The sequence below is a fragment of the Erithacus rubecula genome (genome assembly GCF_903797595.1).
Source record: "Erithacus rubecula genome assembly, chromosome: 3".
NCBI lineage: Eukaryota > Metazoa > Chordata > Aves > Passeriformes > Muscicapidae > Erithacus > Erithacus rubecula.
Genome location: NC_136689.1, coordinates 4,006,185 through 4,019,348, shown reverse-complemented (window position 1 = coordinate 4,019,348; position 13,164 = coordinate 4,006,185). Strand labels below are relative to the sequence as shown.

The following is a 13,164-nucleotide window of genomic DNA, read 5'->3' as shown; positions in this document are numbered from 1 at the left end:
TTGATGTGAAGCATAGTTTTAACTCTTTGGGATCAGAAATAAAAGTGCATTACTTGCAACATCCCTGATACTTGTGTTGCCCACTCTGGAATCACAAGATCCTCATGTGCAGTTTAAACTTGTGGGGCATTCTTATATCTAGGATTTTCTATAACAGAGGTGTAATTCAGACTTTCCATCTTTTCTGCACATTTAAAAGTCACATGAATCGGCTACAGTGAAAAAAGCTGCAATTAGGTAATGATCTGAACAATTGCATCTAATTATTGTGATTATCCCAGTTGCAGGGAATTAAGCTGACAGATGAAGTATATTAAAAGGAGCCATTATGACATTAATCATCAACCCTCCCCCATACTTAACCTGTATACCCCACTGCTATTGGAAAGATAATAGTGCAAAAAAGAAGATGCATGTCAGGCATTCCTGACAGCAGATGATTTAGCCAAAGGACTGTGGTCTTTTAAGGCTAGAAATCAGTTTGCTGACGTGGACATCAGTGGTTGTGAAGCTTGGGGTGTGTGCTCAGCTGTAATCTGGGATCAGAGAATCAGAATCACTAAGGGTGGAAAAGCCACCAAGATCATTGAGCCTGTGTCCACACTGTCCCTGCCCCCTGCAGCCACATGCACATGACTTTTGAACATTTCCAGGAATGCTGAATCCACAGCTTCCCTGTAGAGTCTGTTCCTTGGAGTCCTTCCAAAGCCTTGGAGTGCCTTTAAGTGAAGGGGTTTTTTCCCAATATCTAATCTGAACCTCCCCTGGTGGAACTTGAGGCCATTTCCTCTCATCCTGTCAAATATCAGAAGGAGCCATTAATGGATAAAAGCAGCAGGACCTTGGGACCAACCTCCTGCTGTTCTTTCCAAACAGAGATAATCACTCCATGTAATGTTTTCACTGCAACAACTCTAGTACATCATTAGTTTCCCCAATTAGGTTATTGTTTCTCATTCATGCAACAGTAACTTCATGTTAATGGTCAGATTCACAAAATCATTCACACAGTTATAAATGATAGCATTGTGTGGCTGATCCCTGGTGTTTACTGATGCACTGAACTGAGTAGCTGATGAGATGAATGCACCATGTTTTCTTCAAGCTTCTCATTCACTGTTCATAGATGAGCTTTTCAGAGCTTAAAAAGAAATCTCTAGGGTCTCCTCCCCCCAAAAAATCTTCCTATAAGTGTTTTAGACTAAATGGACTTTTCTGTACAACTCTCTGGTAAAGACATTTTCGTCCTCCCAGAATCAAAATATTGAAAATCAGGGAATTTAACATAAGAGGGCCTACTTATATCTACATTTGTTAAAGCATGGAAATGCATAAGAATTACTCTCAGAGACTCATAAAATCTGTCCTGTAGTGGGAGAAATGGGGTAAACAAATGTGAAATAAAACTTTCAGCACAAAATTAGTCTGAAGACAAAACTGGTGAGATGTCTAAATACCAAGCACTGTCAAACTGATGTAAAATTATTTAACTATCTCCTTTATACTAAAATTCCAAGAGTTATAATGAACTCCTTGGAATACCCAGAGGAACCTAGGACTTCAATTTCTAAATATTATGCATAATCTTGCTTTTAATTCTATCTTTCTATAATTTTTCAGCCTGAAATCAATGTGAGACCTGTTGAACTGTCAAATCTCTAAGTCAATAATTGTGACCATACAGTAATAAATGTCTCCTTTGATTGTTTTATTGCTTTATTTGGTGGTTACTGCTCTTGATTACTTAGTCTGAGTGGAGGGAAAACCCTTTGAGATACTTAAGATACAGTAAGTCAGGTAGGTGTATTTCTGGCTAAGCAAGTCGAATTTATCTTCTGCTCAAGCAGAAATACCTCATTAATTTTAATGGGACTCGTACAGGATTCTGCCAGCAGCAGGTTTAGCTTTACACATCCCAGCATCTGTTGCTTCCTTTTCCTGTGGCCATGTACAGCTCTCCTGAATGGGAGTAACTGCTGCAATAAATGGTTTAAATGCAGATGTATACATCAATATCATTTACTCTGAAGGTATTTTGGCACAGCTGTCCTTGGTGATAAACAAGGCATCTGGCTGTCCTTCCCATTTCCTGACTGCATGATACTGCTTTAATTCCATCCCAGCCTAGTTTATAAACTATGGTGAATTAATCTGTCCAGTGACTTGTCCATAAAACCAATAATCTCATTGTTCTTACAGTCATAAATCGCCTTCATGAGCTTTTTTATCCAGTTTATCTCCTAAGGGAACCTGATTTCCAAAGGTGCTGATCTCCACCAGCTCCTGCAGATCCACGAGGCTGCTCTTCCCCCCAGTCCAATGTGTTCCTTGCAAGTGAGGGACCAGCAGGTGCTGCAAACCTGGAAGTGCTGGGAAATTTTGCCAATAGGTAAATATGGGGTGGAGCAGACTCAGTGGCAGGATCAGCCCTAGGAATCCCAGATCTTGCATGGGCAGGGAAGTGTTAGCAACAAGAGCTGTGTCCAGCTAATGAAAGACAGCACTGATAGCCAAAGAGTAATGATTGCTTTTACAGCAGGTGAGTCAGCAGGGCCTTGGCTCCTTGGGGAGAGTTCTGGCACTTCCCAAAATGAAAAAGGCAATTTGACATTTTGCTGTCCATCAGCTGTAGACTTATTTATTCAGCCTAGTGAAAGGTGTCCCTGCCCATGGCAGGGGGTTGGAACAAGATGAGCTTTAAGGTCTTTTCCAATCCAAACTATTCCATGATTCTATGAATCTATTTATATGAGAGTAGGATTTAGAGAGACCTGATGATCTGAGGATAGTAGCACACCCCATCTAAACCAGTAAACAAACATTTCAGTGAACAGCCAGACCATAAGTAAAATGCTTGAGAATTCCTGTCCCACTTCTGCATCGACATGAACTCTATTTAATATGACATTTTCTTTTGTGTAGGTTTTTGTAATTCTCCTGCTAACAAAACCAGCCCCACGTGGCTGCCAAAGCTCCCTGCTGGCCAGAGAACCCCCAAATGCTTCTTACACTCTGTAACTGTGGCAGAAATCCTGAGTGCTTTTTGCAAAGCAAACAAAGACCTTTGCTGTTATCCTTTGGAGAGGTGGCTGGGAATATTTCAGTGGGGTGAGGAGGGTGTGTGTGAGACTCTGAAGGGCAGAGGCAGCCAGGAGGCATCTTCTCCATTGGAAACACTCAGTGTTGGGGTGGTGTAGCATTCCAGTGAGATGAAAAGCTGCTCCTTCCACTGTGTGCAATTAAGTCAACACTTGAGTCATGCTTTCGGAATGGAGACAGGTAAACTGCTTTGCTGTAGGTTTGCTGAGATTTATGGTTCACTGTGGAATCAAACCCTCAACCATTTCTGGCTCTGAGCTCTGGGACCACTCTTTGCTGCCTGGGCTGGGCTGTGTGTACAAAACAAAGGAGGAGAATGCAAAGGGGGGTAGGAGTGAGAGAAATGGGAGATCTCTATTTTGCAAGGCTCCAGTTCAGCTGATGATCTTGGCACCTTTACATACAGACATCTGTGTTAGAGGGTGTGTCACAGACTCCTCATCCAGCCTGCCTGACATTTAACTCCTTCCAGCCTCACCTCTCTGGCTGGAGAGCAAAGGGGATAATCCAGATGTGTCCTGGCTTTAGGCTTGTCCCTCAGTAAAATATTACAGCTCTGACCTTGTACTTTTCAGGTGCAGCTTTGCTTTGGGAAGGCAGTGCCAACTTCCAGCCTAGAAATGTCTCCAGGCCTAAAATGTCTTCACTTTGCTTCTCTGTGAGCACAGTAGTGCTCAAGTGTGCACAAGAAAAATACATATCACATGACATTCTTAAATTTCTATATTATTCTTGGATTTTTTTTTATTAGTAGGATTTTTGCAGGTCACAGAAGCCCTGTAGCTCTTTGCATCCCTTTGGTTTTGTTGTTATTTTGAGTGTATATTGTTTTCAGCAATGAAAAAGAAAGGATTTCAAGCACATGCAGAAATACAACTCAAAGGACTGTAGCCTTCTGAAACAAAGCTGTGAGGAGACCTGTGCTGTGGGATCTCCAGTTCTGGGTGTTTGCTGCAGCATATCAGTGCTCTGATGGTCACTGCTGTACTTTCTGATGAATGCAAGAAGTGCACGACTGTCTGTTACTGCCTGGCTTGCTCTGAGCACACACATGTCAAGCCCATCAAGGATTTAGAAATGGTGATGACTTAGCTTAGGATGGCAGAAAAGTCCCCAAGTGCTCCAAGCAGCCCAAGTGGTGATGCTTCTGGATGTGCACAGAAGCAGGGAGGGTAAATGGAATTGTAAAAAGTTAAAAGTTGGGCAAGGTTTTGTGAGAATTCCTGACAGGCACCATTTGGATATGACACTTGAGGATATGGTTTAGTGGTGAATATGATGGTACTGGGTTAATGTTGATGATCTTGGGAGGTCTTTTCCACCCTTAGTGATTCTATGGTTCCAGTTTCTACTTCAGCTATGACCCAAGAAGGCAGCACAAGGACATACAGTGGGCTCTCATCAAGGGGTAAATCAGGGGATGATTTCCAAGTCTGGAGGGATGCTGGCAGAGAAGCTCAGTTGTGTTTTCTTGGTGCAGCCCTGTCCAGAGGTAACGATGGCTGTGTTCACAGCAGAGGGTTCTGTTGTGTTCACATTGTACCCGCTGCTGCTGTGAAGAGTGTTCACCACAAGAGTGTTCATGTCATTTCTGGGAGTAATGGAGCTCTCAGACACTGTCCCCTTGCCACAGAGGGCACAGGGACACTGAGCTGTCCATCTCTAAGTGAGGACTAGTGCCAGGCAGTGTGAGAACACAATGGGGTGTGACACAGAGAACAGGGAAGGAGTAACAACAATGCCATTTTGTGTCACCACTTTCAAACTGCTCTTCTCTCCTTTTCCTCTCTTGTGAAAACCATCTTGTCCTCACCACCTCAGCTTTACTGGAGTTTCCAGTCTGGCTGGCTCCTCCAGTACTCTTCCCCATCAGCTGGAAGGGTGACAGGCTGTGAAATGTCCTCCCAAAATCCCCCTACCTTGAGGCTTTTAGGGCTCTACCAGGAATCTTCTGGGTGCTCCCAGCTGCTGTCCTGCCTGCCAGCAACTGCCAGATTCCCCCATCTGAATTAGTGTCTGTGGGTTTACAAAAGGAATGTTCCTTCCTGGCTCCTTTGGAAAGTGTCTATCAGGGGATGAGCCCTCTCCATGCCAAGCTGGTGACTGTGATGTAGAAGAGAGGACTTAGGAAGAGTCATAGGGTGAAATCTCTGCTCTTTTTTGCTCCACTTTGTTAGTTTTGTCCTAGCATGAGGATTTTTGCTATATTAGGGCTGTTTTCCTTGGGTGGTGGCAGCAGCCTTGTATTTGTGGACCATAAAACTCTCTGAGAGCAAGGTCTGGGCTCTCAGAGGAGCAGCCCAGTTCCTGGCAGGGAGAGACAAACTGTCCCAAAGTATTTTTCACTGCATGTTTTCTAGATCTGTCACCATAAGAAAAAGACTTTTCTGTCAGTGGAACTGCTGAGGAGAAAGGGCTTTGAATCTTGCAGTAACTCCATCAAGTGTTTCCATCAGGATAACCTAAATAACCAGAAACATACATAAACAATAGCAAAGCAATTACTAAAACACATTCAAGTAGAGGGAAACTTTTCTCCCCACACTGACTTCCTTTCCTTTTCCTCTCCCTGTTTGCCATCATCATCTTTCTATCCTTCAAAGGTATTTAATTCAGGAGGAGGGAACAGAGTTGAAGAAATCAGTTCCGCTCACTAAAAGCCTTAGGACAGTGCAGGAATTTCTGTCTCGCTGTCTCAAATGCAAAGCTCATAACTTTTTATATTTTTTTTTTTCTCTCTAAGCTCATGCCTTTGCGAGCGTTTGTGGTTACAGTTTCTATTTCTACACTGGCAAGTTCTGACTGTTTTGTTTTTGTTTTTGTTTTTGTTTTTTAACTTGTGAAAAGAATTATGCCTCCACCAGCACCTAAAAAATCACTAGTTCTAAACTCTGACCCGCGGCGTCTGCTTAAGACCCTTTCCTTGATTTGCGGACCAGCGAGGACGGATTCAGAGCACGAAAAAGGAAAGCCACAGGAAAAGCAGCGCGGCTGGGAAGCTGCAGGGGCAGGAGGAGGCCGGGCCAGCGTTGGAGACGCGGATTCGGAGCAGGGAGGAGCCAGGAGCAGAGAGAGCGGCGCTGGCCGCGCTCGGGCAGCAGCGTGCGGATGCGGAGGGATAAATGAGCAGTCGGAGGCAGGGCGCGATTCCAGCGCAGCGCCAGGAGCAGCCCCTGCCGAGGCAGCTGCGCTCGGGCCTCGCTGGAGCCGGGAGCAGGAGCCCGGCGGCCCCGCCCCGCAGCAGCGCTGAGCAGCGCTGGGCACAGCTGGGCACAGCTGGGCACAGCTGGGCACAGCTGCCGGAGCCGCCGCTGCTGCTGCTGCTGCTGCTGCTGCTGCCGCCGGCTCCTGCCGCAGCCATGGAGCCCAATGGCACATTCCTCGCCTGCAACAGTAAGTCTGGCCAAGTCTTTCAGCTCTCTTGTCTTGTCCAAGAGCTTTATTTGTCCTCCTCTCTTCTCCCTCCTTCTCCGCTTCTGCCTTTTGGGCGTTTCATCGCTGTTACAGAGAGAGGGGACAGGTTTTTCTCTGTTGGCTGGGGAAGCATCTGCAAGTTCAAAAAAGTGGATCCAGATCTCCTCCCCTTTATGGGAAACTGAGAAAGGGATGGCTGCTCTGCTGAGTTTATTCTGCTGTCTTCACCAGAGCCTGGATAAACACCTGGGCTCAGGGGCTGGCCCGGTGACACTGCAAATATTTAAGTACAAAACAAGTAATGTTTCTAAAAAAAGAAGTTCTCTCTGCCCTCGCAGCAAGTGAGATTTATTAGTGCCAAGTCTGGGAGGCTTGTCTGATAGACAGGGTAATGAAATATCCCCCCTTGTTCCCTCATCCAACTTTATGTATTGCTTTGTCACCCCTTTAGTTGTATATTACTTATTCTGAGGAGCAGAAACAACTCAGGGCTATGACAGCTACAGGTTGAAATGGAATATTTTGATTCCCAAGAAATGGGAAAAGCCTCCAGTACTTCTTTTATTTCAGGAGATGGGTGCTTTCTTACTACAGACATGCTATAAACAAAAATAAACTGATACAACAATAAGTGATTACTCATGAACATAATCATTTTAGTGTCACCAGCAGAAATGTGAAAAGATTCCCCCAGGCTGATGAAATCTTCACTCTGATTTTCCCAGATGGTAGAAATCCGACAGGAGGGTGAACCAGAGGTTAATGTTATAATTTTTGTAGGTATCTCATTCATTATACAGCCACTGGGGAAAGAAAGCTAAGAAACACATCTGGAACTGTTAAAACATTTCCCATTTTGGCCTGTGGGTTATTTTTCAGTGAATATTATTTAGTCCTCTGGGTTTGGGAACCAAGAAGAATTCAGTGGCTGGCAATCTATTTTTTTTTTGTCTGAAGCAGAAAAATACCCAAATGTTGAATGAGCCAAGAATTTTAAAAAGTATTTACTGAAATTCCTTGACACATAACACACACACACACAAGTGCCAAAGTCACTCCAAATGCCAGACTACTTAAACAAGAGGAGTTGCTCACATGTGGACTTCTTAGCAAGATCAGTCTTGTGATATATAGTTTGTCATAAATTTCTGATATTGTGAGTTTGTCCCTGGCTCTGATGAAACTCAGGTTCTCTCTTTCAGTTTCTCTCTCTTTTTTTTTTTTTTTTTTTTTTTTTCTCTTTCCCCAAGTAGATAAAACAACAGCTGTATTTACCATGTCAGAATTAATGTGGGCTATTAATACTTTTTCTCTTGCCTCATGAAGTTGGTTTGTTTCTGAACTGGGAGCCCTTGTGCTCAAAGATTGTAGAATAGCTAATTTGTGCTCTGCCTTATTCTTATACACTGACTTTTCACCCAAGACACTGTGTATATTGTGAGGGGAATGCCCTCTGCCACAGTCCAGAGGGAGGATCAGCTTGTAAAATCCGACAAAACAGGCCATTCCCTTGTTTCCTCTGCCAGCCAGTCCTCAGGATTAACATCTGTATTGAAATTTCCAAATGAATCATCTCCACCTGCCCTTGTGTGCTGGGAGCACTGAGGAGGCTCCTTCTGGACTTGAAGCTCCAGGGGTGGAGGTAATGCAGCTTGGGATCAGCTGGGGTCTGCTCTGGAAAAATGGGTGACTTTGGTCTCCTTTCCTACCAACAAAATTCTCCCAGTACCCACCTTTGGTGTAGGTTATGCTTGGTTCACCACATGAGAGTTTTTAGGATACTGACACATCCCATTACATTAAATAGTCAATGTGTCCCTTTTTCAGACAGGACAAGTAAAATTCACTTTGGGTCATTTTTATTTTGACACAAAAGTTGCTAAATGTTCCATGTGAGCAATGTATTTTATTAAAAAAGCCCACATTTGGTTCTGTGATTGTTGCCAGTGTGTAAAGCCTCATCAGCCCCAAAAGTAGCTAGGACAGGGCCAGAGGATGCTAGGGAAAAAACAGATTTTAATGAGGAAGTGAGAAAGAAAGAAGAGGGAAGTGTAGTCAGTTGGAAAAGTGCTGCAGGTATCAGAGATGAAAGGATTCAGCCAACTACAGGGAAAGGCCAGAGGGAGAGGTGTGTGGGGAAGAGATGGTTTGTGTAGGAATGGAAACTCAGCTGCCTGGACAGCACTGGGAGCCAAAGGTGTCAATGATTTGGTAGCCAAGCGGAGTTTCCTGTACAGGGACATCAATTTTAAAAGGTGTTTTGGAAGGAAAGCTGCAGATAAACACTTGGTGATTTGTTCACACAGGGTGGGATTCAGCTGGGTCAAGTGCTGATATCTCTAAGAAATTTTAGGCTTGTAGGGATCTAGACAGGAGGATTGCATCCTGTTTTCTCCTGGCCCTTTGCTGGCACATTAGATAATTAAATTCTGCAGACTGACTCCCAGCTATGAGTCCCTGAGGTCCTTCCTGTGGGTGGAGGGTCTCAGCCAAGCCACTAGATCAGAAGGCTGCAGACCTTGGTCAGACACAGAGGTTGCTTTTTATTCATTTTGTAGGAAAAGAAGATTTTGACACAGTTTCTTCTAAACTGAAATACTTCCACACCTTAAATGAGCCAGCCTAAACACTGTGTGTGGAGAAATTCTCATACCTCAGGCTTCCCCTCACATGGTACCTTTTAAAGTTGAGGCACCACACAACAAGTCTCAGTGGCTGGTTTTGGCTACAGAAATTCCAGATAAATCCCTTAGGGGAAAAGAAATAAAGTTTTTTTTCCTAGTTTTGCATAACTCAGTTGTGCAATTAAATTATTGCACAAATTTTGCCCTGCTACAGAATATTGAGAGTGACCTGCATTTTGTCTATGGAAAAAAATTCAGCTCCTGGAGAAAATGTTGAGAAAAGCTGTTAAGTGGCCTTTAAAAAATGAAGCTGGGACCCACCTACAACTGACTTTGGGTTTATGAGGAGAACATCAGTATCTTCCCAGGAACATGACTTGGGAGTTGGGCAACTGAGCTGCTCGAGTGCTCCTGGCTGCTGATCCTGGTCCTATCCATCAAGTTGATATCCTTCTTTTCAATTACTTTCTTTCCACATCAGCTACTGGAAAAGCTGTAATTTATTGCAAGCCAGGATTTTTTTTTACACTCTTTGGAGCCAAATCTCTATGTGCACTGTGATGAAGGGACAAGTGGAAGCAGCAGACTGGTTTGGGGTTCCCAAGCATGATGAACTGGGTTTGTTTTACCTGGATTTCATCAAGAGCACAGGGCAGTAGCTTTTGATGGGTCACAGCCTGTTCCCTGCACTGATCCAAGCTCCCTGTGAGGCACCTGGACTGGCAGGAAGATGTATGGAGGTGTTCACAAATAAAGGTCATGATTTGTCTGTCTGTGAAATGTCTGAGCAGGCAGCCTGGCTTGGTTTGCACAAAGCAGGGCCAGGGCTCTGCACTGTTTAATTGCCAGCACATTGCCAATGGTTTCAGCAAGCTGGCAGATGGCATGTCTGAGTGATGGGCCTGCAGCCCTTCCCAGTGGATAAAACCAGTCTGTTTTGTGGAAAGATGGGCTGCCTGGACTTGGCAGAGCTGGAGGAGGGACCATTCTCCTCCTAGAAACTGTTCAGACAAGGTAAGACAAAGGATACAGAGAGAAAGTGGGGCTGAGAAATGCTGGGCAGGGGGGCAGTGCTGAAACCTTTTTAAGGTTTCATGTATATGATTTCTGCCCCAGCTCAGCAGGACCTCTGAAGCACTCAGGGAAGGGAGAGGGCAAGAAAAGGCAATGTAAGGAAGAGGAGGAGGAGATTTGCTGCTGGTGAAGCCCGTTCTCAGTGTGACCACAAGGTGGAACTTGGTACATACCACATGCTCTGAAGAGACACCCACTGGGAACAAGCAGCAGCATCCTGGGCCAGGGATGCGCCCATGCATCTGGAATCAGCACCCACTCCCTGATCCCCATTTCCCCACAGGGAGCAAGAAGGAAGGTGCTGGTGTAGAGGATCCACAGGCATCTTTTGTTGGAGTTGGGAAGCTGTGCCAACAGCAAGGATGTGAGGTGTCACTGGGAGAATAAGCTGAGAGCACTGAGTGGTGTCCTGGAGGTAACAGAGGAGGAGGAAAGATTTCTGCAGGTAGAATATGGCAGGGCATGGATGAAGTGAGGAACAGACTCCAGAGGGAAGGTGGGGACCTGCAGATGTGGAAGGCACTTTTCTGTCACATTCTTTAGTAAGAATAATAGGATGAAGTAGAACAGACCTGTTTTTTTTCTTCTTGCTAACAAATACAGAGCAAGGCACAACCTTTGGCCTCTTTAGGGGGAAAATCTCCCCTGAACATGACATTTATTATTTGATATGTAGTTCTCATAGGCATTACTAGCTCTAACTTGCATCATGTGCAAGATGGGGAAGTGGTGAGATCATCACCTGCACAGGTATTTTTATTCTGCTCCTGAATTACCACAAGTCTGGGCAAATCAGCAGCTGAGTTTTGTCACATCATTTTTGTCAGTGTGCACTAAAGAGACTGTGATGAGAAGTAGGGTTGCACCATTTTTGATGTTGCCTAAATATGATGGTGGTGGAAGAACAAGTGCAGCCCTAATAAAGAACTCAAAAGTCAAGCTGCTTCTCCCAGTGTGAAGTGGTAATAGTGCTCCCTTGTGAAAGGATGTAATGGGGATTAATTAATTTTGGAAATCATCTGAAGAACAGCCTGTGGATTGTAGTGTTCTCACATAGCCCATTTCCTACCAGACACTACAGCCACTCCATCTGCAAGTGCCTGTTTCCTGGATATTCAAGCACTTTGCTGACTTTGGGACCATGTTCTGACATCCTCATTCCCATGGATTTCCATGTGCTCTCTGAGTAATCCAGCTGGAATCAACAGGGTGATGAGCACAGCCCCAGTCCTGGGCACAGGGATGTGGATAACTTCACCCATTTATTTAATTGGTATTGGTCATGTGGGTAAAATTGCACGACCCACTGAGGTGCAGTTACCTGCAGTGAATAAGGCTTGAGGAATTTTTTCATGAGCCATTTGTAGGAATCACTTCCTCCCGTGCTGGAGTGTGAGGGCAGCACTGTGTAACATCAGTGCCCATGTCACACTGACCCATCAGGCTTCTGTGAGTTGTGACACTGTCTGTAAATGACCTCAGGACCACCATAAATCCAGCTCAGTCATTTCCCAAAGCAGGCAATTCCTGTACAAATTATCTCATCTTCATTTTAAAAACAAACTGATTTGAACAGCTTTGCATCTCTGAATCCCTCACAACAGCAAAACTTGCACATTGCTGTTCTGGAGAGGTATCTAAAATAATTTAATGCTGACCTCGTGTTTTGTGGATGAGCTAACTTCAAGGCTAAGCACAGTAAAATGTTCTCCAAGGGCATGGAAAGCTTTGAGCAGAGCTGTCACTGGCACTGCTATTAGCAATTAATGAGAAAGTGAAGCACAGGAGCTCTGTGTGTTCCCAGATCAATCCCTATGGGATGCTGGTTGCTGCTGGACAGGAGAGCTGGTGTGTAGAAGCAAATTGTTTTGCTAAGGCAATTACAGGAGACTTCCCCACTCCTTTAATTAGATCAGTCCTCTCCAGCACAATGTGAAATATGGGAAGTGCTCAGAGACTGATAGCTAATAAATATCATCCAGCCATTACATCATGGTGCTCACCTCCTTGCCAGGGCAAAACCAAAGCTCCCAGCTCCCAGGGTAGTGCTGTGGAGATCACAGCTCTGACATCCAGCCCCTGTCTGTGCAGGGGCCCAGGAAGCCTGGAGGTGTTTCCCAAACACCTACTGACAGCCTGGCTGACATGTTCTGCAATGTCCCTTCCAGAAATTGCCTTTATTCTCTTTGCTGTCTGTGATCTGCAGTGGCTGTGTGCAAATAAAGAGTTATTAAATGTACTGCTGTTCAAGGCCATACAACGACTCAGTCTTGTTCCCAGAGAATTTCTCACCTTCAGTGTTTGGCAGTGATTGGTGACTCTGACCCTGTCCTTGTGCTGGTCAAACAACCCAGTCCTCTGTGCTTCCCTGTAAGGCTGGCAGGGCTTCCTTCAACCTACAGAGAAAGAAGGGGAAGATATCTGGATTTACAGACACCATAAAGAGAGATAATATTTATAAAACCTGTATTGAAAATGATGAGGGGCTGGTGAATGGAGAGCATTCATTTGGGTTGCAAACAGTGACTAAAACAGTGACGTGTGGTTTGATATCAAGTTTCTTGGGCATATGCAGATTCTGCAGTAAGGGACATTCACCCCAGTTTGACCTGTGTCCCTGCAATACCTTCACCCTTACAGCAGCAGCTTGCACAGGCAATGACAAGAAAAAAAAAAAAAGGTCTGTGACAAGGTGTGTGTATAGCTGCTGTTTTTCCCTTCAGGAAAGGTCATGGGTAGGGAAGAGGTGGATTTTAGCCATTGCCAGAACAATGAGGAATGGCTGTGGGTTGCAGCAAAGGAAATTTATATTGGTCATAACAAAAAGATTCTGAGAACATCTGAGCTCTTGTACAGGTATTGAAATTGGCTTTGGAGTCTCTGTCCATAGAGATAGCCAAATTCACCTGGACAAGGCTGCATGCAACCAGATCTACCTTTGAATGTGACTCTT

At 44.7% G+C, this 13,164-nt stretch overlaps 1 protein-coding gene across 1 annotated transcript in view; it reads left to right on the top strand.

The window, feature by feature from the left end:
- The first annotated feature begins 6,171 nt into the window (after positions 1 to 6,171).
- PLCD1 (phospholipase C delta 1) overlaps positions 6,172 to 13,164 on the top strand; it is a 49,519-nt gene continuing 42,526 nt past the window's right edge. The window contains exon 1 of the mRNA XM_079300533.1: positions 6,172 to 6,492. Coding sequence (XP_079156659.1) covers positions 6,222 to 6,492 — 271 coding nt within the window. The 5' untranslated portion in view covers positions 6,172 to 6,221. The remainder of the gene's footprint in view (positions 6,493 to 13,164) is intronic.